Source organism: Mesoplodon bidens (assembly GCF_964165515.1).
Source record: "Mesoplodon bidens genome assembly, chromosome: 1".
Classification (NCBI taxonomy): domain Eukaryota; kingdom Metazoa; phylum Chordata; class Mammalia; order Artiodactyla; family Ziphiidae; genus Mesoplodon; species Mesoplodon bidens.
Window position 1 is genome coordinate 27,879,454 of NC_138176.1, and position 26,124 is coordinate 27,905,577.

General features: G+C 41.5%; 1 protein-coding gene across 5 annotated transcripts in view; it reads left to right on the top strand.

The window, feature by feature from the left end:
- Nucleotides 1-26,124, top strand: part of ARMH3 (armadillo like helical domain containing 3) — a 180,545-nt gene that overhangs the window by 61,898 nt on the left and 92,523 nt on the right. For all 5 annotated transcript variants that reach the window (XM_081228629.1, XM_081228626.1, XM_081228627.1 and 2 more), the window contains exons 20-22: nucleotides 2,657-2,745; nucleotides 24,605-24,687; nucleotides 25,222-25,348. In XM_081228629.1, coding sequence (XP_081084755.1) covers nucleotides 2,657-2,745; nucleotides 24,605-24,687; nucleotides 25,222-25,348 — 299 coding nt within the window. The remainder of the gene's footprint in view (nucleotides 1-2,656; nucleotides 2,746-24,604; nucleotides 24,688-25,221; nucleotides 25,349-26,124) is intronic.

Below are 26,124 nucleotides of genomic sequence, written 5' to 3' on the forward strand. Positions count from 1 at the left end.
AGAGTTATGTCACTGTCCACCCAAACCCTCACATCCCGGCCAGTGAACCTGATCTACACTAAGTATTTTAACTCCCTCTCCCCAGTAGTTCTGCCTTTTTTTGTTTTGCCTTGCTTTCTCAGTTCTTTTTCCACCTGCTTCCTGATTGAATGTCCTGAGGTTAGGGAAGATGGAGAAGATAACAAGCTGACAGAGGCTGGGCAGAAGTTCCTACCCTCAGGCTGAATTCACTTTCTTCATTACTACCCATGGGCATATTTCCACATCTCCCTCCCGCAACTTCCAGCCTTCTTTCCAGTTTTTGGCATTTGGAGCATCAAGTCCTTTTTAGGTGAACTTATCTGCTCCGAGCTGGGCATCAGGCCAGGTTGCTGCTCTCACTTCTCATTATGTAGTGCTTTTCAGCAACATACAGCGCAATGAGAAATTGAAAGCAAAATGAATTTCTACCATTTCAGATAAGTGTATAATCTTCCTGGTGAAATATGAAGAAATATGGAGCATGGAAAGACTTAATACTCAAGTCAGAATCTGTGTCAGAAACGAAATAGTTTCATATCTGTGTATGAATGCTGTAGGTAAAGTAATAATGGGGGAAGGTGCTTATATGAAAAGAAAGAGGGGCTTCCCTGGTGGCGCAGTGGTTAAGAGTCCGCCTGCCGATGCAGGGGACATGGGTTCGTGCCCTGGTCTGGGAAGATCCCACATGCCGTGGAGCGGCTGGGCCTGTGAGCCGTGGCCGCTGAGCCTGCGTGTCCGGAAAAAAATAAAAGAAAGAAAGAAAGAAAAGTCTTGCCTGGAGCAGTAAGAGGTAGGAAAACCCAACAAATGAATTTCTTCTTCTGGATGTCTACTCTGTGATTCTTGCCGCCACTCCCACTGCTGGCCCAGGATTTGGGAGTTAGGGGAAATAGTCTCTGGGGAGAGTAAATTCTCCTTTAAGTTACTCTTACATGTAAAACTTGGACTCTCTAATCAGGGATTCTCAGACCTGTGGGTAGAGACTTCAGTGGACCCCACAAGAAGATTTCAGGTTAAAATGGAACTGTCTTGTGTTGAAATAGGAAACCACTACATGCATAAAAGAAACACCCTAAGCAGTCAGTTTAGAGTCATTCAGCCAGTATATATATATTTATATATATATATATTTTAATATATTTTTAAAATTATTTATTTATTTATTTGGCTGTGCTGGGTCTTAGTTGCAGCATGCGGGATCTTTGTTGCAGCATGCGGGATCTTTAGTTGTGGCATGTGGGATCTTTTAGTTGCAGCATGTGGGATCTAGTTCCCTGACCAGGGATTGAACCCGGGCCACCTGCATTGGAAGCGTGGAGTCTTGACCACTGGACCACCAGGGAAGTCCCCAGAACTGAATTTTTAATTTAACTTTTAATGTAAATAAAATTTAAATTTTATTTAAAATTTAATTTATATTAAAAATAAATTTAAATAGATCTAAAGACTTCAGGTCTTTAATTTTATGTTTTTGCATCCTATGTTTGCAATTTCGAATGGAGTAGTCTATTTTTGGTCTACTGTTGCATCCTTCCTCTCAGGAAAGATACTCAAGGGAATGGTATCAGTAGTGCCTAATTGAATATTGACCTATATGTGGTTATAGCTCCCTTCTCCTAGTGATAGGGGGAATTAGTGCAAGCAGGGTGTGTGGGATGGGGAGAGGGGATTTTTTTTTTAACATCTTTATTGGAGTATAATTGCTTTACAATGATGTATAGTTTCTGCTTTATAACAAAGTGAATCAGCTATACCTATACATATACCCCCATATGTCCTCCCTCTTACGTCTCCCTCCCACCCTCCCTATCCCACCCCTCTAGGTGGTCCCAAAGCACCGAGCTGATCTCCCTGTGCTATGCGGCTGCTTCCCACTAGCTATCTGTTTTACATTTGGTCGTGTGTATATGTCCATGCCACTCTCTCACATCGTCCCAGCTTACCCTTCCCCCTTCCCAGGTCCTCACGTCCATTCTCTACGTCTGTGTCTTTATTCCTGTCCTGCCCCTAGGTTCATCAGAACCAGTTTTTTTTTTTTTTTTTTAGATTCCATATACATGTGTTAGCATACGGTATTTTTCTCTTTCTGACTTACTTCACTCTGTATGACAGACTCTAGGTCCATCCACCTCACTACAAATAACTCAATTTCGTTTCTTTTTCTGGCTGAGTAATATTCCATTGTATATATGTGTCACATCTTCTTTATCCATTCATCTGTTGATGGACACTTAGGTTGCTTCCATGGCCTGGCTATGGTAAATAGAGCTGCAGTGAACATTGTGGTGCATGACTCTTTTTGAATTATGGTTTTCTCAGGGTATATGCCCAGTAGTGGGATTGCTGGGTCATATGGTAGTTCTATTTTTAGTTTTTTAAGGAACCTCCGTACTGTTCTCCATAGTGGCTCTATCAATTTACATTCCCACCAACAGTGCAAGAGGGTTCCCTTTTCGGGGAGGGGGGATTTATCTACCAGAAAGCTGCAGGTAGAAGTTCATTTCTTTCCCATGTGTACAGATTCATATCCAGTGTCTTTTGTGGCCTTAGCAAAAGCTGCCTCATTAAAGGGTATCTGTGGTGAGTTGCACCATATTTTTAGGCTTATTCCAGTCTTTCTCTTTTTCTCTTACAGGCGCTGCATTCAGGTAGTACATAAACTACTTTGTTATCAGAAGAAGTGTAGAGTACGCCTGCATTATACCTGGCGGGAGCTCTGGTCAGGTAACTTTCTCTTTTGAATTCATCCTCTTTTCCTATATCTTTTTTTTTTTTTTTTAACAAATTTATTTATTTATTTGTGGCTGCATTGGGTCTTCATCATTGCGCATGGGCTTTCCCTAGTTGCGTTGAGTGGGCTTCTCATTGCAGTGGCTTCTCTTGTTGCAGATCACAAGCTCTAGGCGCGTGGGCTTCAGTAGTTGTGGCACACGGGCTCAGTAGTTGTGGCTCATGGGCCCTAGAGCGCAGGCTCAGTAGTTGTGGCGCACGGGCTTAGTTGCTCCGAAGCATGTGGGATCTTCCCAGACCAGGGCTCAAACCCGTGTCCCCTGCATTGGCAGGTGGATTCCTAACCACTGCACCTCCAGGGAAGCCCCTTCCTATATCTTTTATGAACCCCTAGGCCTGGGCACAAGCTGAATTTTTTTTAAAAACTTTTTAGTTTGTTTAGGATGCTTCTATTTTCAACTCTTCTTTTTGTCATTTCAGCCTTGTTCTAATCCAAACCTGGCTGTGTCACATACCATTATTTCATACTTTCTCTCTTGTTCCTTCTCCTCCCTGTATTTTTTTGTCAGCTGGTAGAAAAAATTAAATATTTGAGTTCCATTGATTCTTCCAATGAGGAGTCAGTACAAACTTGGATTCTCCCTTGGTTCCATTTGGTAGCAGCATATGGACTATAGGGAGGCTTCTCTGTGTTTCCTCAGGATGAGTAATCTCAGGAGGAATGTCTTAGGGAGAGGAGGTGGGGAGGGGGTGGAGAGATGGGGGGGAATCCTGTTCTTTGTGTTATATCTGGCATTATTACTGTTTACAGACAGTGTCAATTTTACCACTCCTCCTGTGCCAGAGACAAAAACAGCAAATTAGTGTTTACTTTTGTCTTTGTATCCATTTGGTAGCTCAGTAAAGTCACTCCACCCCTGTAGGAGGGAAGTGGCTCTTCTCTAAGGGTACAATTAATGCTGGCTTGCCACCCCTTTCTTTTGTGCAACTAAATTGGAGGTTTCAGAAAAGCAGAGGAGACATTTTTCCTGAGGCATTTGCTTGCTGATAGGTCCTGTGGCTTTTGTGACCTGATGGTACAATAAAGTCTTCTCCAGATGATTATAGTGGTAAATTGTTGCCCCACCCTTGGCAGGGCTTCTCTGTATTCTGAGCAGACAAGGGTGTGTTAGTGTCAGAGGCTTTATGAGAAATGGGCCAGTAACCCCACACCCTCCCATGGAATTCATCTCACTTGTTGTGACACATGGTTTCCTCCCAACCCAATTTGGCTTTCTAAATTTAGTCCTTCATAATGGAAAGTAGAGATCTTTAATTAATGGATTAGCAAGTTTTTTTGCAGTTACTGCCTATGGTGGTGAAGGGGGAGTAGGAGAATAACAGTAAGTGGCAATAGTGGCATTTTGATATTTTAGGAGAAGAGTACGATTATGTGAGAGTTTGAAATTGAGGGAATGTCAGAAGAGCTAAAGAGAGATCAAAAGCGATTGAAATGACTACAGTTAGTAGAATTTCTTAGGTCAGAACAGTGCTTTTTAATATTAAGGACTATTTGGTTGCCTATGGATAGTTGTATGATTTTTAGGTTCTAAAAATTTAGGATTAAAGAGAAAACACAAAAATGATGCAAATCTCTGGATATTGGTATAATTGTAGGACTTATAATAAGTACACATGGTTTATGTCTATAACTGGGATGAAGTTATACATTGTAGTACTAAAGAGTTGGTGGTAGTAGTTATTATTTCTGCCTGCCTTTGTTCCTCTTCTGGTTTTATTTTCTATTTTATTCTATTTTCTTTTCTTTCTATGCTAGCCACCCTGTCTCTGGCCCCTGGGATCTCTCTGGCTTTTCTCCTAGCCTCTTCATCTGTTGTCCTCTTCCTCATTGTCCTGTCATTGCCTTTTCCATTGCATTCTGCCGTTCACTCTGGTCTGTCTCCCTGGGGCCCAGGGCTTCCCATTATTCTCCTACCTCCACCTTGCATTCTGTCCTTTGTGCTATTGTTGTCATACATTTTACTTTTACATATGTTATGAACCCCAAAATACATTTCTGTCATTTTTATTTAAAGAGGCAAGTATCTTTTTTTTTTTTTTGCGGTGCGCGGGCCTCTCACTGTTATGGCCTCTCCCGTTGCGGACTACAGGCTCCAGACGCGCAGGCTCAGCGGCCATGGCTCACGGGCCTAGGTGCTCCGCGGCATGTGGGATCTTCCTGGACCGGGGCACGAACCTGTGTCCCCTGCATCAGCAGGTGGACTCTCAACCACTGCGCCACCAGGGAAGCCTGGCAGTTATCTTTTAAAGAGATAAAGAAGTGTCTTTTATATTTATCTTTTCTGGATCTTAGCGTTCACTAACCTAGCTAGAAAACTATGAGGCGAGAGATCATTCTTTATCCTATGTTGGTCAGTTGACTTTATTTCTTTGAGTACTTTATGTCGTGTTCAGCTCTATGTATAATTATTTGCTATCTTGGGACTTCCCTGGCAGTCCAGTGGTTACGACTTCGCCTTCCAATGAAGGGGGTGCGGGTTCAATCCCTGGTCGGGGAGCTAAGATCCTACATGCCTCCGAGCCAAAAAACCAAACATTAAAAAAAAAAAAAAAACTAAAACATTAAAAAAAGCAACAACAACAGAAGCAACATTGTAACAATTCAGTAAAGACTTAAAAAAAATTATTTGCCACCTCAAGACTGACTGATTGGCATTCTGAGGCCCTTGATACTTTGAGAGGAGGTGTATATGAGTGTCATTGATGAGACTTGGAGGGCTGCTTTTTCCTAAGGCATAGGCATTTGTACTAGAGTTCTTTGCCAAGTGAGGTTAGCTCCTTTTCCTACGTAGACTGGGTGAGCCCTCCTGGAACCTGGCTCCCTGTGTTCATACATGGAGTATATACAGTGAGATGCAGAGCAGCAGGTGTTAAGGAAAGCTGCAAAATACTAGACTACATCTGATGCATCAGAGCCTATAGTAATGTATAATATTGCAGTCAGTGAATATAAATGTGGCTGTGGTGGACCCACCCACTCCTTGGCTGGTACTGCCCCTCATATGTTGGCTTGCCCGTGTTTTCACTCTTTCTTTGCCTTCTAGACTTATGGATTTGAGGGAGGTGTGTGAAACTCATCATGGCAAATATGCTTATGCATACAGATGCTTGCCCATACATGTGCTGCAAACATTAGTTGAATTATACTTATAAATAAAACTGGTAGGGCATGTGTTGTTAGGTCAGACACACGGGAGACCTAGGGTGTCTAGGAAGCAGTGGACTGGGGTGCAGATGCCTTTTGTTATTTGGAATGGGGGGCGTTTAGTCTCACTGCACTTTGAGTGGTGATTTTTATTCTTATACTGTTTGACTACAGTAGCTCTTTGTTATTGGGGAGGTAGCCAGAGGTCTCCCTCCAAATTCCCATATGGAATTCTCAGGCTTGGTTTTATGGATGAGGAGGAACCAGCTGTATTAGTTGGGGGTTTAATCCTGCCTGATATGTTGGTTTTATAGATATAATCCGTGACCTACTCCCTGCTGCCACTGTCTATTTATATGATGCCTGTCACCATGGTATCTGAGTACTGCAGAAATATATTTAGACTAACCTCAACTTGGATATAGAGAGGAAGAAGTCTTGCCTTTCTCATTGCCCTATTTTCAGCAGTCACTATTTTCCACCAAGTTATGGAAAGTTCAAAAGCTCTTCTCTGACCTCTAGGCTACCCAGATCTCCTATTTTGAGTAAAAGGTTAGGTCTTAAAACTCTCCTCTGATGAGACAGAAAACTGAGTTTTAGGGTAAGGTCCTAGTGAAATAGTTCTTTACCTTGGAGAATATAATGAAAGATATGATCTTTGCATCCAGAAAAATGTCCATTTGCACATACGTATTTTGCATATAATTTCAGAGAGTTCATGGACCTTCTTCTGAAGCCCATCCATGATCTCCTGTCTTAATTTTAGGTTCCATGGCCTCCCAATTCTGTTTTCACAGAACATCTTAATACTGGGTTAAATAGTTTTTCTTTATTTACTGACTGTGCTGCATTCCTCCTGGGAACTTTAGCTTAGTATTTCCTCTCAACTTCTGGAGGCTAAAGACCTTGTTAGTCACTATGTTTTGTTTCCTACACAGGAAACAAATACACTATGTGTGTTTCCTATACATTCTTACAGGACTTTGGGCTTCTATTTTAGCATATCACATTGTTTTGCTATGTTTGCATATGTCTGTACAATGATTTGCTTAAATATCTATCTTTACTCTTAAAAAAAATTCCTGGAGGGCAGGGCCTGTGTTTGTTTTTTTTTTTTTTTTTTGCTGTATGCGGGCCTCTCACTGTTGTGGCCTCTCCCGTTGCGGAGCACAGGCTCCGGACGTGCAGGCTCAGCGGCCATGGCTCACGGACCCAGCCGCTCCGCAGCATGTGGGATCTTCCCGGACCAGGGCACGAACCCGTGTCCCCTGCATTGGCAGGGGGACTCTCAATCACTGCGCCACCGGGGAAGCCCAGGGCCTGTGTTTTAATCATTGTTTTATTCCTAGCATACTACTTGGCTTGTAATAGGGGCTCAGAAGACATTTGAATGAATAAATGAATGGATGCATGGGTATGTAGAATTTCCATTAATGATGAATCAGCATTCTCTTAAAGCAGCACAGTGTTGTGTTTGGACCTCAAAAAAAAAATTAGGATATTTGTTGTCATGTTTCTTTTTCTTTCTTTTTAACATCTTTATTGGAGTATAATTGCTTTACAATGTTGTGTTAGTTTCTGCTGTATAACGAAGTGAATCAGCTATACGTATACATATATCCCCATATCCCCTCCCTCTTGCGTCTCCCTCCCTCCCTCCCTATCCCACCCCTCTAGGTGGTCACAAAGCACTGAGCTGACCTCCCTGTGCTATGCGGCTGCTTCCCACTAGCTATCGGTTTCACACTTGGTCGTGTATATATGTCAGTGCTACTCTCTCACTTCATCCCAGCTTACCCTTCCATCATGTTTCTTTTGAGCTGACTTCATCACCTTTTTATTTGAGTTGTTGTTGTTAAAGGGAGCCGTGGTAATTTCTCTTTCCTTTGTCTCTTTCTTCCTTACCTACAGATACATGGATTGCTTTTAACCAAGTGAAAATGGAAACTTAGATCGTTTCTAAGCCATTAACCAAGTAATGAACAGAATGTTTAGAGGGAAGCATGTAGTTGTTAGAGAGGGAAATACTTGAACGGAACTTCATGGAGTCAGCTTATTTTACTTCCACTGCAGGCAGAAGGGGCATTGGGGAGGCAGCCTGCATTTAAATAGTGTAACTTTCCACAGTCTGAAAACATGGGTTGATTTAAAGGCAGGTTTATATTGGTGTTTTATATTTGACATTTATCTATGGATCACAGTCCTTACCCTTTCCCTCTGCTGCATCCCTGGGTGATAAGTCATTATTTTTATCACCATTTGTTGGAGAATGTATAGAAGGATAAGTGACTTGCTAAGGATCATGAAACAAGATACTAAACAGAGTCATGATTAGAACTTAGAGTTTCTGACTCCTAAGCTCAGAAGCAGATCACTAGGCAACATTTGCCTCCCTGCAGAAAGAGGGGCCCCCAAAGCCCCCAAAACAATCTGTTCAGCTTCACTGTGCTAAATAGCATCCAAGCATTCGCAACTTTGTGAAAAAGAGAGAAACTGTACATGGCCTTACCTTTCAGATACCTACTGGGAAAAATAGAAAACCCAGAGAGTGTCACAGCTTTCTGGATCCAGCTGGCACTCTCATCACTGACAGAAGCCTATGACTTCATGGTTAGGTACACCTTGAGACTGGGAATTGAGAGCCTTTCATTGGGAGCTTGTTATACTGTAGTTGTTATACAGGATTGAAAATTATCAAGAGAAAGACTGACCTGAGCTGTAGATTTCTTTGGCAGTTCTTGTATAGGTATAGCTTTGACAGATTGCCAACCCCTCCTGATTTGGGGAGACTATCCTTTGAGTTTTTAATTGTCTGCTTCTTTTAGTTTAGTTACTTTTTTAAACTATTTATTTTGATATACTTATAGACTCACATGAAGTTGCAAAAATAGTACAGAGAGTTCTTGTACCCTTCACCCAGCTTCCTCCAATGGTGATATCTTATATAACTCTATAATATTGCTTCTTTTAGTTTTGAAGAGGGTATCCAGGTGGGAAAGAACATAGCAGTAAACAGCTAGACTATATGGGAAGAGGAATTTCGGCAGCTGTTATTGCTATTTTGTTCTTAAAATTGCTTTTTAAATTGTTCTTCTTATTTCCCCCAAATTTTCTCTGATTTAGGGGAATATGTTACAAGATGTATTCTAGGCTTGGTGTGCCTAATTAAGACTGCTCTAGCTTCCATGTGCAAAAACATGGAGGCTTCTTTCTTCTGTGGATAATCAGTTCCTCTCAAAATTAGAATGTTCTAATATAGGGTCATTAGAAGGTATTTCTCTCTTTTCATAATTTTATTATGAAAGATTCTGTATAGCAGTGTACAAAGCCCCAGGATTGAAAAAGAATGCCAGGAAACCATTTTTTTCCTTCAAATCATCACATTTGGCTAAATCCAAAATTTATACTATTTTGAATCTTTCTCTTAGAAACTTGGCAAAAGCAAAAGATAAGAATTTCCAATGAGTTTAGCTTGTTAGAGGGAGAAAAAGATTCCCACCTAAAAGCCCCTTAAAAGAGTGAGAAATCTCTGTTCTTTTCTCTGCACATGAAGGCACTTCCTATCCAGAGAAATGTCACCTCTCATAGGCCCATTAGCATCTTGTCAACTAAAAGAGGCAGAGGAAAGAATAGTTGTACTTTTGTTGCTCTGTCTGTACTGGTTGTATAGGAAAGTATCATTTGGTTTTATAAGGTATCATCGTTCCCTGGATCTCAAGTGAGCAGGACAAGTCTGTTAGTGGTTTTCCCTAAAACCACTTTCTTGGTTTAACCAAGAAAGTAAAGTTCTTGGTTCTACATCAGATGGCTCCACTGAGACATGGTCTCATTGACTACTAGATTTCTTCAAGGGTGATTTTTGACTACCTTTCAATTGGGCAATGTTGGAAAAAATAAGCAGGTGGTATAGGGCCCTAGAAGAAGCCAATAGCTTCTGAGCATGCTTAGTTAGAGGCAGCTGCACAGGAATGAGGTGTATGGGATCTTGCTTTTCTGAGTCTAAGTTCCATATGGGAACTTTCACATAAAAATTCATTTTCATGGTAAAGAGGGTGGGCGGTATCTCTGGGGATTGCAGTGTCCCCAAGTAAAGGGGGAATTGGAGATAGTTGAGAATTTTATTTTCTCTTTTAGCAGATACACTTTAACAGCAAGGAAAATGGTAAGACAGAACCTAACTTGCATTTAAAGAAAGGATTTGTTCTTTTTTCTAGTTCTAGTTCATCTAGAGAGGTGTGGAGCCTTTAGACAGTGCAGCTTGTTGACGTACTGACTTATTATTGTGCTAAAATACACATAACATAAAATTTACCATCTTAACCATTTTTAAGTGTGTGTTCACTGGTATTAAATACATTCACACTGTAATGCAGCCATCACCACCATCGTTCCCCATAAATCTTTTCATCTTGTAAAACTGAAACTCTTCTGTCTTTATGATTTTAACTACTCTAAGTACTCCATGTAAGTGGAATCATACAGTATTTGTCTTTTTGTGACTGGCTTGTTTTACTTATAATGTCCTCAAGGTTCAAGAAATCAGATTCTCCCCCTTCCTGCAGATTTAGCTATTTTTTTGTTATTATAGTTATTTTTTGCTGCACTGCGCAGCTTGCGGGATCTTAGTTCCCTGACCAGGGATTGAACCCAAGCCCTTGGCAGTGAAAGCACGGAGTCCTAACCACTGGACCACCAGCGAATTCCCTGTTGTTTTTATTTTTGATTGTAGGCTGTCTCTGTGCTGAGGATCAGCCTGAGGTGTAAACTTAATGTTTTCTTAGGTCTCTTCTGAGCCTTTTCTTGGGCATATGCAGTCACTCTCTAATTTTTCCCTGAATATGCAGTTGTTTCTGAATGTCCTAGTTTTTTTTTACTTCTGAATGCCTTCTTGGTTAATGTTTATATTATCCTAGTATTTACCTTTTTTTTAAAAAATTGAAGTATAGTTGATTTACAATGTTGTGTTAGTTTCTGCTGTACAGCAAAGTGATTCAGTTATACATATGTATATTTTTTTCCATTATGGTTTATCACAGGATATCGAATATAGTTCCCTGTGCTATACAGTAGGACCTTGTTGTTTATCTATTCTGTATATCACAGTTTGCATCTGCTAACCCCAAACTCCCAATCACTCTCTCCCTTACTCCCCCCGCACCCACCCCCCACCTTGGCAACCACAAATCTGTTCTCTAGGTCTGTGAGTCTGTTTCTGTTTCTTAGATGGGTTCATTTATGTCGAATATTCTAGTTTTTAATGTCTGGCTCCTGAAAGGGGAAAAGCAAAAAATGAAGGTGGGGAAAAAAGGGGCACTGGCCCCTTAAATCTGGAAGTCACTTATCAGGAGGGGGAAGGGCTTGCAACAATGAGGGGAGGTGCAACAAAAATGGCTGCCCACCTCTTTGTCTGCACCTCTGTGATCAGAAGCAGCAATCAGTGATCATAGCACAGATCCCCAGTATCTGGAAGACAGGTCCCTTTTTGCCCACCCTAGCTCCTGCAAGCTGTGTGCAAGCTGCTTCAGAAACAGGTGCACAGCTGCTTACCACAGGCCCGGGATTGGGTGATAGGTAGCTGCTAATGTACTACGAGTTGAAATTGACCAAAATGAACCAAATTTACCATCCAGGTTTTCCTCTGGATGTTGCAAACCTTCATCAGAGTCCAGAGTTCTAAAACAGTTACATCAGACAGATTCTGCCAGTGCAGTTACTGCCTAGGTGGGAAGAGAGATTCCTGGCGTTTCATGCTTTGCCACCTTCCCAGACTCCTCCCACTGGATATACTGACTTTTGTGCTCTGTTCACCTGGAGAGGCTCATAGCATAGAGCCAAAGCCATTTCATTTTCTTGTTTGATTCATTGGTCTCTGTTTCAGTGAGGTGCTTGGGTTTGCAGCCAGACAGTTGCCTGTATTCTGAGAAGCCACCTAGTGTATTTTTAAATTATTCTGCTGGTAAGTGTTGGTTTCTGAGTCCTTCCTGTGCCACTTGGCTGACCGACAATGAGCCTGCTGATTGCTGGCAATGTCCCTGAGTAATTGGTGATTTTGTCCAGAGTTGCTAGAATTGGCTAGAGTTTATAGTGCCTCTGGGGTTTTGGAGGCATTGACTTGTTACACTAGTGCTATTTCTAGCCTGTCCTTTGAGTTCTTCCACCTCTCTCCTAAGCAAGTGGGGAGCTAAATATTTCTCTTCTGTCAGTCACTGTGAAATTATCCATTTCCCCTAATGATCGGGTTTTGACCTGGGATCTGTGGCATCTCATCCTAGCTCCATGCGAGGCCACAAAATAGGGCCTAGATGAGTCCTGACTTTGCTTTCTATCTCTTTCTCTTCATAGCATGTAAAAGCTGTTCAAACAGACAGCTCTCTCTGACCTGATTCTTTGGAGACATTTATTTGTGCTCTGCTGGAGGCTCTGTGTTTCCTTCCTGTTTTTAATCTTATTTAGATGTCATTCACTTGGTTTTGTAATTAAACCTACCCTCTGCTTCTCTGAGACAGGCGCTGAGCTACCACTTAATTGTATCTTCCTGTGGTTGGCTTGTTCCTCTCTGCACCTGGTTTACTTCAATGTCCGGGACAGGTTTTAGTTCTGGAGAAGTTCCCATATCCATTATTCATTCCACTCTCCTACACGGCAACATGGTTTGCTGCTTGCTACTTGCTACCTTCTTTTCCTCCCCTTGAATTCAAAGCAGGATAGGAAAAAGTCTGGGAAAGTCCTCATTGTGTGGGGTACATTAATGCTAGGAACAGTTCTGTGAACAAGGTTCCTTGTGGAGTGACAGGGCCCAGTGTAAGACAGCAGGATTCTCAGGTGGGTGGTACTGAGCTCTTCTCATTTGAGAAACAGATTGGCTGCTTTTGCCTCTGGCTGCTTTTGTCCTTTTGGGACTAGGGAACCATCAAGGTACTCATTCCTGGCGCAGCTTCTCAGAACCTGCGCACTCTGCTTTATTCCACTTGAGTCTGCATACAGAAAAGTCAGAACGTCTGTACACTCCTGCCGTATTTGATGCACAAGATTCTCCAAGGAAAGAAACTAGGGCCAGAGCTAAGTAGGAGCCTGACACTTGCCTCTAGTACAGGGTCAAAAGAGGCAGCTGGGGACTTCCCTGGTGGCACAGTGGTTGAGAATCTGCCTGCCAATGCAGGGGACACGGGTTTGAGCCCAGGTCCAGGAAGATCCCACTCGCCGCAGAGCAACTAAGTCCATGCACCACAACTATTGAGCCTGTGCTCTAGAGCCCGTGAGCCACAACTGCTGAGCCCGCGTGCCACAACTTCTGAGGCCTGTGCGCCTAGAGCCCAAGCTCTGCAACAAGAGAAGCCACTGCAATGAGAAGCCCACGCACCGCAACAAAGAGTAGCAGTCGAGAGGGGGGTACCCTGCTCGCTGCAAGTCGAGAAAGCCTGCGTGCAACAACTAAGACGCAACAACGAAGACCCAATGTAGCCATGAATAAATAAATAAATAAATAAATAAATTAATTAGGGGAACAAAAAGAGGCAGCAGTTGCAGCCAGTTTGTAGTTCCTGAAAGCAAACCCAGAAACTAAATTTTCAAAGTGCCTGGTGGAAAAGACTTTCCAATGAAGAAACAAGTGTGTATGGAGCACCCACTTCCCTACAACTTAAACTTATTGAATGTGTAATGTAACACTTGAAATGTTTCACTGATACAACTTCTCTGTTTTTCACTCAGTGCAGATTAAGAGTATTTGGAGCCAGGTCTCTTGATCCTCATTTAGTAGAAATAGAAAAGATTAGGAGGCAAACCCAGGATCCCTAAGGATTTCCTAGAATATTGTTAGTATAGTTGACCCTTAAACAAGTTGAAGGTTTGGGGTGCTAACACTGCCCACTACTCCCTCCAACCCTGTCAAAAATCCACCTGTAACTTTACAGTCTGCCCTCCGTATCCACGGTCTCACATCTGTGGATTCACCAACCACGGATCATGAAGTACCATAGTACGCATTTATTTTCAAAAATACAAATATAAGTGGACCCATGCAGTTCAAACCCATGTTGTTCAAGGGTCAACTGTACTTCGGTACATTGTTAGCTTTGATTATAAACTGATTATTATTCTGAGGACTGCCATAGTATTGTCTTGAAGGCTGTCCAGTGTTCATTTTCAATTTGCATTCCTGCTCAAGATCCATGGCTCTCTGTTGATTGAGTATATTTGGCTCCTTTTCTTTTCCCCATCAAAAAGGAAACACCTTTGTATGTTTAGCCCTATACTCAGTATTGTGTACCATGATGTAGATTTCAGCTCATCAGTTACACTGAGGTTACAGAAAGTTGGGATGGAGTGTTTGCAGGGCTCATGCTAGTGTCTGTGGAAAGAAAAACATTGGCCTCTTGTTTGTTAATTGGTAAAACATACATAAAATTTACCATTTTAAGTGTACAGTTCATTGGCATTAAGTACATTCACATTGCTGTGCAACCATCTCTACCTTCCATCTCCAGAATTTTTAAAATTTTCTTAAACTGAAACTGTATCCATCAAACAATAAGTCTGCGTTCCCCCCTCTCCACACCCCTGGCAACCACCAATCTACTTCCTGTCTCTATGAATTTGACTTCTCTAGGCTCTGCATATAAATCGAATTATACAGTATTTGTCCTTTTGTGACTGACATTTTTCACTTAGCATAATATCTTCATGTTTCATCCATGTAGTAGCATGTGTCAGAATTTCCTTTTTCAGGCTGAATAATATTCGAATGTATGTATATACCACATTTTGTTTATCTATTCATGTGTCAATGGATTCTTGTATTGCTTCCACCTTTTGGCTATTGTGAATAATGCTGTTATGAATACTGATGCACGAATACTTGAGTCCTTGCTTTCAACCTCTTGTTTTTGAGAGTGTGCAGGTTAAAGTGTCTTAGGTCAGTGGAGTGAAATCCTGAGACGCTTACAAGAGAGATGGACTTGAACTTACATGATTTTTCTTTTGGTCACTTGGATGTGTGAGGGGCTGATTAAGTGGAGTTTTGACTAAAGTTATGGTTTTGGGTGGCAAATATAGGTATTGGCCCTAGATAGCTTGCTCCTGCACACTCTACAAATGTTTGTTTTTAAAGATTTATTATTTATTTATTTATTATTTATGGCTGCGTCAGGTCTTAGTTGTGGCACGTGGGATCTTCGTTGAGGCATGCGGGATCTTTTCGTTGCAACGCGTGGGCTTTTCTCTAGTTGTGGCATGCAGGTTTTTCCTTCTCTAGCTGTGGCGCGAGGGCTCCAGGGCGAGTGGGCTCTGTAGTTGTGGCACGCCAGCTCAGTAGTTGTGGTGTGCAGGCTTAGTTGCCCCTGTGGCATGTGGGATCATAGTTCCCTGATCAGGGACCGAACCCGAGTCCCCTGCATTGTAAGGTGGATTCCTTACCACTGGACCACCAGGGAAGTCCCAACAAGAGTTTTTTTTAAATGAAGTTTAGGAGGAACCAGTACAGTTTCATAGACCTCAGCAGGGGGAGTTCATGGACCTTCTTCTTGGTATGTTGCCCTTAATGTAACTTAACTTCAACTAGTATGTGGCTTTGGGTAACTTATTTAATCTTTCTGAATTTCAGTTTGGTTATCTGTTAATTGGGACCACTAATACCTACTTCATTGGATAATTAATAGGATTCAGTGAGAATGATGTACTTTAAGTGCTTTACATGAGGCCTAGCATCTAGCAGACACCTAATAAATGTTACCTCCCTTGCCATTTATGACTTTTGTGTTTCTCCCTTTGAAAAGAGATGAGAATACAGTTTGGGAGAGGTGATTTCTGTAGTTAAGTGTCTCTTTTTAAGGTATCAGGTGGAGCACAGTAGAAAAGAGGAAGGTTTGAGATACAGTTGTTTCTCCATATCTGCATCCACAGATTCAACCAACCATGGATCAAAAATATTTGAAAAAAAAATTCCAGAAAGTTCCAAAAAGCAAAACTTGAATTTGCTGCATGCTGGCAACTATTTACATAGCATTTACATTATATTAGGTATTATAAGTAATCTACAGAGATGATTTAAATTATCCAGGAAGATGTGTGTAGGTTACACTGCAAATACTACATCATTTTATATAAAGGACTTGAGCATCTATGGAGTTTGGTATCTGTGGAGGGTCCTGGAAACAATCTCCACGCCCCATCCCCCCATCCCCGCTCCCCATCCCCCCATCCCCGCTGTGGATGCCGAGGGACCACTGTACTTTGTGTGAGCTTCTGACACAGTTATTGACTTGTAGTTGTTGTCATTCAGCAGAAAGATGTGATGAGTTTCTCTATATGATTTATCTATCTGGCATTGGTGTTTTGGGACAGCCTACTCCTGGGGCTGTGAAGGATGGGGGCCAATGAGAATTGTCTGTTAAGGCCTGGAAGGTCTCAACCACCAAGCTTGTCCTCATCTGAAAAGATTCTGCAGTAAGCTGTGCCATTCTGTTTTTTTTTTTAATTAATTAATTAATTAATTAATTTTTGGCTGCATTGAGTCTTTGTTGCTGCGTGTGGGCTTTCTCTAGTTGTGGCGAACAGGGACTACTCTTTGTTGTGGTGCAGAGGCTGCTCATTGCGGTGGCTTCTCTTGTTGCTGAGCACGGGCTCTAGGCACGTGGGCTTCAGTAGTTGTGGCACGTGGGCTCAGTAGTTGTGGCTCGAGGGCTCTAGAGTGCAGGCTCAGTAGTTGTGGCGCACGGGCTTAGTTGCTCCGCGGCATGTGGGATCTTCCCGGACCAGGGCTCGAATCCGTGTCCCCTGCATTGACAGGCAGATTCTTAACCACTGAGCCACCAGGGAAGTCCCTGTGCCATTCTGTTTTGTGGATGAGTAGCCACTGCTCACCTAATGGGCAAAACTGTTTACACAGTAATGGGTTTCTATAACATAGACCCTTTTTCTTTGGAAACCTCTCAGACTAAGGATCATGTCTTTGGTGAGGAAGAGCTTGTGTTAGTCTCTTCTCCCCTGCTTCCTTTTAAAACTATTATTTAAAAATTAGAAACATGGTAAACCAAAGGGTTAAATTGAAAAGAAAAAAAAAGTCTATCCTGCCCCTCTTATCTTCACAATGACTACAACACGTATTGTACTTGATACCAAACTCTTACAGACATATGACTAATTAACAATACTACGTTTATACAACCAACCCCTTATCTTTTGTAGTTATCTTAACTCTTCCCTCTATGTACTGTTACTTCTGTGACAGTTTGGTTGGTTATGTGCCCAGATGGCACCAAGTGGACAAGTGGATCAAGGACAGTTTTCTAAAAATGTGTGTGTGTGGAGAGTGGTGAGCCAGGAGTCAGCCAACATGAGCTCTGTGCTACTTGTGTGTTGGCACCGAGATCCTGAGTACCAGATCTCTGCTGTCCTTGAACCTGCCCCTGGCCCAAGGCTATTCTCTGGCCTGCAGTTAAACACTGTTCATAGCACTATACCATAATAGCTTATGAATAAGCCTGGCTATTAATTGTTTATACTCATGTTTTTTTTTTTGTTTCAGTTCTGATTTTGCATAAAGAAGGGAGATCTTGGCTCCATTTGAAGTCCAGATCTGATCATATTCCATGTTCAGTACATAATTTTGAAGGAGGCAACCCTGAGTGAGGGAAATAGGAACAGTTTTAGTTGACATTTATTATTATTATTTTTTAAAGATACTAGAGAGGAAGCAGAAACAGAAAGGGAGATAGAGGTGTGTGAAAGGTGAGATTTAAAGGAGAGAGATAAGAGCCGATGTAGAGGGCCTGCTGAGGCAGTTTATGCTGAGAAAAGCTATTGGGTATTTTTTAGTGTTGAGAGTGAGTAGAAGAAAGGTAATAATGAGGTGTTAAACATCTTTACTCTAATAAGTAGTTGAAGACCAAGAAAAGGAGGGGATCAGATACATGAAAATAACCTTGGAGCAGCCAGTAGGTGGAGAAAGTTATAAACCAGAGTCTAGAGAAGTGTTGGTAACAGTATAGTCAGCAAGTCCAAGCACACCATTTATACATAAGCTTCCTTCCCTTTAACATTTGACTGCATCTAGCACCTTTATTTGTTTAATCTTATCTTAATGGAATGGTAGAAAGAACACTAACCAGGAGACCAGGTTCTAGTCCCTGCTTAGTCACTAACTAGTTGGCGTGGTGGTGGGGGGTTGTTTTCGAATCCAAAAAATGAGGGAGTTGGATTAAATTACCTCTAAGGTCCTTTCTAGCTCTAAAAGTCTAAAATCAGCTATGTCAAGGCCTCACAGACTTTGAACTCCCATCACTTCGGGTCAGAGGATAGAAGACAATGTGTGTGTAGTGATGTGTGAAGGACACTGAACAGTTGATAGAATGAGTGCAAAGTCAGATGTTGAAGGAAAAAAGAATTATTTTATGAGATATTTGGGACATTCCTTCCTTTTTTTTTTTTTTTTGTGGGACGCGGGCCTCTCACTGTTGTGGCCTCTCCCATTGCGGAGCACAGGCTCCAAACGTGCAGGCTCATGGCTCACGGGCCCAGCCGCTCTGCGGCATGTGGGATCCTCCCGGACCGGGGCACAAACCCGTGTCCCCTGCACTGGCAGGTGGACTCTCAACCACTGCGCCACCAGGGAAGCCCCCTTGGGACATTCCTTCTTGAAGAGGAATCGTGGTCCCTGATGTAAGAGGCTTGTGGGAGCCAATTTTAAGGTTGCTTTGTTCATTTTAGCTGCCTATTAAATTCCCTCTAGAGAATGATAACTTCCAGGTAAGAAAACCCTGGCTTTTTTTAGAGGGTAGGGGGTCTGACCTGAATTGTCAGGGGCAGAATGCAGGTTTCCCCTGACACTGACTCTCAGAGTATTGAAGTGCCGGACTCTCCTTCTCAATACTGTTTGGCTCTGCTGACGTCTGCGGCAGTTGGGACACAGGCCACCTCTTGGCCTGTGCCAGAATTGCTCTTCCTCCCCTCATATTTATCACTTTGTCATCCCTGACTCTGAATCCCAGAGATCAAGACTAGCTGTAGTCTAGCAGAGGAGCAATAAATCATTGCTCTCACTTCCTTTTCTCCAGGTTTCCTACCCCTTAATTACCGCATAACCACTGCTGAGGCTGCATCTTTGTGCTGTGTGTGCCTGGGACAAAAGCCCTCCTTGATTGGACATGTGCAAAAGCAGCTTTGTCCCTATCTAGCCATTATGTTTTGCAGAGTGCCACGTGTGTTACCCATCCTTTTCTCTTGTCTCCAGTGAGTTTAAGGAGTCTTATTGTCAGGTGATTTATCCATTAATAGGGCTTTTCTAAGCTCTGGGGTTAGGGGGTGGACTGGGCAGCCCCTACTCATTAAGGTGAGAGGTTTGGGCTGGATTAGTGCCCCCCCACCCCAACTGCCGTGCTGCGCGACTTGCATGATCTTAGTTCCCTGACCAGAGAGTGAACCCAGGCCATGGCAGTGAAAGCGCTGAGTCCTAACCACTGGACCACCAGGGAATTCCCTTGGGTTAGTCATCTTTATGTGGATTTTAGCTAGTCCCCTTCATTTTCTGGGCTCCTAGTAGGAGCTAAGCAGGTTGTGTGATCCAGAATGGGCTCCCATGGAGCTTTTTTTGGGTCTAGTCCAATAGATCACTTGTTAACAGACAACATCAAAAGGGCCAGCTGCCTATCATTTGCCTTTCCATTATGAAACCTCAGAGAACTTGAGTCAGGGTGAAGAGTTCATAAATGAGGATGCCTATCTCCTTCATCCCTAGCAAGGCTTCTTTTTTTTTTTTTGTATTTGAAGGGAAGGTCCAGGCTTTAGAAACAGAATGTAGACAAACTCTTGTACTTTTGCCTGCTGTTTCTTTACTGTACCTGTGCTTTTAGAGGATTGAGAGTGAGGGGTGTTGTGTGGCAGGCAGCAAGTGTCTGGAGAGACTTACTTCTACTCATCATTCCCTGCTGTTTCAAATCAAAGCTCACATCTCTTTTCTAAGAGTAGTAAACTTCACACAAAGCTTATACAGCATGGGAGAATGGATTTCTTTGCTGGCAAAGAAGCAGATATGGTCTTAGAAAAGGAGAGGTCAAGCCTTTTTTGTGTGTCTGTGGAAGTAGGAAGGGTTGAGGGGGAGAAGACAAAAGGAACATCAAATACTTGCAGCTGCTGAACCCCTTCTTTATAGTTCCCCATCAAACAGGGGAAATAGGTACAGGGGCAGTAGTCATGATGGGCAGAGAAGCAGAATTTATTTTATAGTCTTAGTTGAGAGAGTATAAGGCAACTGGTAAATTATTTTATGCTTAATATTTATTTGCAAAACTGTCTTTAAAGCTGCACTTTAACCTAGGGACTTGGCAGTCAGTCAGTCTCATGACTGAGATTGCGTGGGTTTTAGCACTCTCTCCCCTCATTAAAGATTACAAGGCAAAAAGGGGACCTTTTCAGTAAATGTTGTCACAGTCAAGAGAGGACAGAGCCAGCTGCACTTTTGTTTGAATACTTAGTATAGTTAAGGGCTTTGTTTTCCTTCATGAGCTCCTTTCTTTTTTTTTTTTTTTTTAATTCCTAGGTATTTTATTCTTTTTGTTGCAGTGGTAAACGGGAGTGTTTCCTTAATTTCTGTTTCAGATTCTTCATCATTAGTGTATAGGAATGCAAGAGATTTCTGTGCATTAATTTTGTATCCTGCAACTTTACCAAATTCAGTGATTAGCTCTAGTAGTTTTCTGGTGGCCTCTTTAGGATTCTCTATGTATAGTATCATGTCATCTGCAAACAGTGACAGTTTTACTTCTTCTTTTCCAATTTGTATTCCTTTTATTTCTTTTTCTTCTCTGATTGCAGTGTCTAGGTCTTCCCAAACTATGTTGAATATTAGTGGTGAGAGTGGGCACCCTTGTCTTGTTCCTGATCTTAGAGGAAATGTTTTCAGTTTTTCACCATTGAGAATGATGTTTGCTATGGGTTTGTCATATATGGCCTTTATTATGTTGAGGTAGGTTCCCTCTATGCCCACCTTCTGGAGAGTTTTTATCATAAATCGGTGTTGAATTTTGTTAAAAGCTTTTTCTGCATCTACTGAGATGATCATATGGTTTTTCTTCTTCAGTTTGTTAATATGGTGTATCACATTGATTGATTTGCATATATTGAAGAATCCTTGCATCCCTGGGATAAATCCCACTTGATCATGGTATATGATCCTTTTAATGTGTTGTTGGATTCGGTTTGCTAGTATTTTGCTGAGGATTTTTGTATCTATATTCTTCAGTGATATTGGTCTGTAATTTTCTTTTTTTGTAGTATCTTGGTCTGATTTTGGTATCAGGGTGATGGTGGCCTCATAGAATGAGTTTGGGAGTGTTCCTTCCTCTGCAGTTTTTTGAAAGAGTTTGAGGAGGATGGGTGTTAGCTCTTCTCTAAATGTTTGATAGAATTCACCTGTGAAGCCATCTGGTCCTGGACTTTTGATTGTTGGAAGATTTTAAATCACAGTTTCAATTTCATTACTTGTGATTGGTCTGTTCATATTTTCTGTTTCTTCCTGGTTCAGTCTTGGAAGGTTATACCTTTCTATAAATTTGTCCATTTCTTCCAGGTTGTCCTTTTTATTCGCACAGAGTTGCTTGTAGTAGTCGCTTAGGATGCTTTGTATTTCTGCAGTGTCTGTTGTAACTTCTCCTTTTTCATTTCTAATTGTGTTGATTTGCGTTCTCTCCCTCTTTTTCTTGATGAGTCTGGCTAATGGTTTATCAGTTTTGTTTATCTTCTCAAAGAACCAGCTTTTAGTTTTATTGATCTTTGTTATTGTTTTCTTTGTTTCTATTTCTTTTATTTCTTCTCTGATCTTTATGATTTCTTTCCTTCTGCTAACTTTGGGTTTTGTTTGTTCTTCTTTCTCTAGTCCCTTTAGGTGTAAGGTTAGATTGTTTATTTGAGATTTTTCTTATTTCTTGAGGTAGAATTGTATTGCTATAAATTTCCCTCTTAGAACTGCTTTTGCTGCATCCCATAGGTTTTGGATCATCGTGTTTTTGTTGTCATTTGTCTCTAGGTATTTTTTGATTTTCTCTTTGATTTTTTCAGTGATCTCTTGGTTATTTAGTAACGTATTGTTTAGCCTCCAGGTGTTTGTGTTTTTTATGCTTTTTTCCCCTGTAATTGACCTCTAATCTAGCGTTGTGGTCAGAAAAGATGCTTGATATGATTTCAATATTCTTAAATTTACTGAGGCTTGATTTGTGACCCAAGATGTGATCTATCCTGGAGAATGTTCCATGTGCACTTGAGAAGAAAGTGTAATCTGCTGTTTTTGGATGAAATGTTCTATAAATATCAATTAAATCTATCTGGTCTCTTGTGTCATTTACAGCTTGTGTTTCCTTATTAATTTTCTGTCTGGATGATCTGTCCATTGGTGTAAATGAGGTGTTAAAGTCTCCCACTATTATGGTGTTACTGTCGATTTCCTCTTTTATAGCTGTTAGCAGTTGCCTTATGTATTGAGGTGCTCCTATGTTGGGTGCACATATATTTATAATTGTTATATCTTCTTATTGGATTGATCCCTTGATCATTATGTAGTGTCCTTCCTTGTCTCTCTCTCTTTTTTTTTTGTGGTACGCGGGTCTCTCACTGTTGTGGCCTCTCCCGTTACAGAGCACTGGCTCTGGATGCGCAGGCTCAGCGGCCATGGCTTACGGGTCCAGCCGCTCCGCATCATGTGGGATCTTCCCGGACTGGGGCACGAACCCGTGTCCCCTGCATGGGCAGGCGGACTCTCAACCACTGCGTCACCAGGGAAGTCCTTTCCTTGTCTCTTGTAACATTCTTTATTTTAAAGTCTATTTTATTTGATATGAGTATTGCTACTACAGCTTTCTTTTAATTTCCATTTGCATGGAATATCTTTTTCCATCCCCTCACTTTCAGTCTGTGTGTGTCCCTAGGTCTGAAGTGGGTCTCTTGTAGACAGCTTATATATGGGTCTTGTTTTTGTATCCATTCAGCAAGCCTCTGTGTTTTGGTTGGAGCATTTAATCCATTCACGTTTAAGGCAATTATCAATATGTATGTTCCTATGGCCATTTTCTTAATTGTTATGGGTTTGTTTTTGTAGGTCCTTTTCTTCTCTTGTGTTTCCCACTTAGAGAAGTTCCTTTAGCATTTGTTGTAGAGCTGGTTTGGTGGTGCTGAAATCTTAGCTTTTGCTTGTCTGTAAAACTTTTGATTTCTCCATCAAATCTGAATGAGATCCTTGCCAGGTAGAGTAGTCTTGGTTGTAGGTTCTTCCCTTTCATCACTTTAAATATACCATGCCACTCCCTTCTGGCTTGTAGAGTTTCTGCTGAGAAATCAGCTGTTAACCTTATGGGAGTTCCCTTGTATGACATTGGTCGTTTTTCCCTTGTTGCTTTCAGTAATTTTTCTTTGTCTTTAATTTTTGTCAATTTGATTACTATGTGTCTCGGTGTGTTTCTACTTGGGTTGATCCCGCCTGGAACTCTCTGCGCTTCCTGGACTTGGGTGGCTCTTTCCTTTCCCATGTTAGGGAAGTTTTCGACTCTAATCTCTTCAGGTATTTTCTCGGGTCCTTTCTCTCTCTCTTCTCCTCTGGGACCCCTATAGTGCAAATGTTGTTGCATTTAATATTGTCCCAGAGGTCTCTTAGGCTGTCTTCATTTCTTTTCATTCTTTTCATTCTTTTTTCTTTATTCTGTTCTGCGGCAGTGACTTCCACCATTCTGTCTTCCAGGTCACTTATCCGTTCTTCTGCCTCAGTTATTCTGCTATTGATTCCTTCTAGTGTAGTTTTCATTTCAGTTATTGTATTGTTCATCTCCGTTTGTTTGTTCTTTAATGCTTCTAGGTCTTTGTTAAACATTTCTTGCATCTTCTCTGTCTTTGCCTCCATTCTCTTTCTGAGGTCCTGGATCATCTTCACTATCATTATTCTGAATTCTTTTTCTGGAAGGTTTCCTATCTCCACTTCATTTAGTTGTTTTTCTGGGGTTTATCTTGTTCCTTCATCTGGTACATAGCTCTCTGCCTTTTCATCTTGACTGTCTTTCTGTGAATGTGGTTTTGTTCCACAGGCTGCAGGATTGTAGTTCTTCTTGCTTCTGCTGTGTGCCCTCTGGTCCATGAGCTCCTTTCTTATCCAGAGCTGAAGCAGTAGGTTCTACAGTATATCTGGCACATCTGTTGACCAGTTAGAATTAAAACATTTCCTTCTTAGCAGTGATGTTTGAAACAGTTACATAACTAAAACTTGGTGACTTGGGATGCTAGCATCCTAGGGTGAGAAGGGGACACTCAATAAACTGAGCAAATTTGATGTGGAAATCACCATGCAGGAGTAAATTTGGAACACCAAAATGTCCATTTTATAGTCAAATTTCTGAGCTCAATTGCTGTTTACGAAGTGGCAATAAGTAGATTTTTAAAAACCTGTGGGCAGATAAGCAGACATGTGCTTGGGAAGGTCAGTGCTTTCTTCAAATACACCTACTTTGCCTGCTTTTAAAAAGTCATTAGTAGCTGTGATGTACTCATTTTAGCCCTCTTTGGATTTCTGTAGAGCTAGTTTACTTTCATTGCTTTCATTTAAAAACTTTATTGATTATGCTTTGATTACCTTATTGATGCCTTTCCTTCTTTTTTTTTCTTTTTTTCCTTTTTAAGCCTTGATAAATTTGCTGAAGTTCCTTATGTCAAATGAGACCGTACTTTTGGCCAAACACAACATTTTTACCTTAGCCCTTATGGTGAGTAGCAAAAAAATATATTTATTTTTATGAAGCTGTACCCTAAGGCAGAAATGGGCTGGTTTGAGACAGGAGCTGGTATTTTAGGGATTAAGCCATTGGGAAAACCAGGCCTTTATTTTCCCTTTGGATCAGAATCTCTACACTGGTGCTCCCCACTTTCACCTATGTCTTTGGAGAACCTGGGGCTCTTTCATGAGATAATGGTAACACATCATTATATGATGTTCCCACCACACAGATATAAGAGGTGTAAATTAATTTCAAGAGCATTGATAATACTAAAGAGTAGAAAATAATTAGAAAGTGGTGAGTTTTGAGTACTTATTACTTTATTTTAATATAATTTATTGAATTGCAAGTTTATATAAGTTAATTTTTAATAATGACTGTAATAACCAGCTCACAAAATTTCTGAAAATTTAACAGTTTACTCTTGCAAGATGATAAGAGCTGGCTATAGCACACTACTGATAATATCCTTCTGGTCTTCATAGTATGATACCTGCTTATGGGCTTTTGCTTCTTTTTTAGATTGTGAACCTATTTAATATGTTTATCACATATGGCGATACATTCCTGCCCACCCCCAGTAGTTATGATGAACTCTACTATGAGATTATCCGCATGCACCAGAGCTTTGACAACCTGTACTCCATGGGTAAGCTGTCTTCTTTTTATTCCTCTCTCCCCATCAGCTGTGATTTTTGGTATATGAGAGGAAAAGACTACAAAAGATTCTCCTCTAGTTGCTTGGTGCCCTTGCTTGGCACAGAACTGTGTAGTCTCCTTTTCTCAGGCAATGAGAAAGTATATGTGGACTCCTTTGCCTTCAGGAACTCAGAATTCATCTCAGTGGAAAGCTGGTTAACATCCCTGTAGCCCTTTCTTGATGTTTGTGAAAGAGAGAGCATAGAGAGGCTTGTGGATTTAGTGAATACCAGTGAGATCAGAGTGAGAGTGGGTGGGGGTTGACAGCAGCAAACAAAAGAGCTTGGATCCCAAGGGAACATTGTGTGATTTGAGGAGGTACAGGGTTTTAAGGAGTTTTAATGTACCTAGGTATTTTTAGCATAACTCACAAGAGGAAGTGGGCATTAGATAAAAATCTTTCTTGCAAACCTTTTGGTAATTGGCTCACTGAAAATTTACTCTGTAGCTGTAATGAGTATAACTTACTTCTGAAAGAGGTCATGTATCCCTGTAAGTTTGAGTGAAGAGGCTACTCAAACCTACCTAGGTTTGAAAGGTCTTTATAGTGCCCAGAAACAGAAAGCCACTCAATAAAGCTGTCTATTAAAAACCTCCAACTTGGGCTTCCCTGGTGGCGCAGTGGTTCAGAGTCCGCCTGCCGATGCAGGGGACACGGGTTCGTGCCCCGGTCTGGGAAGATCCCACATGCCGCGGAGCGGCTAGGCCTCTGAGCCATGGCCGCTG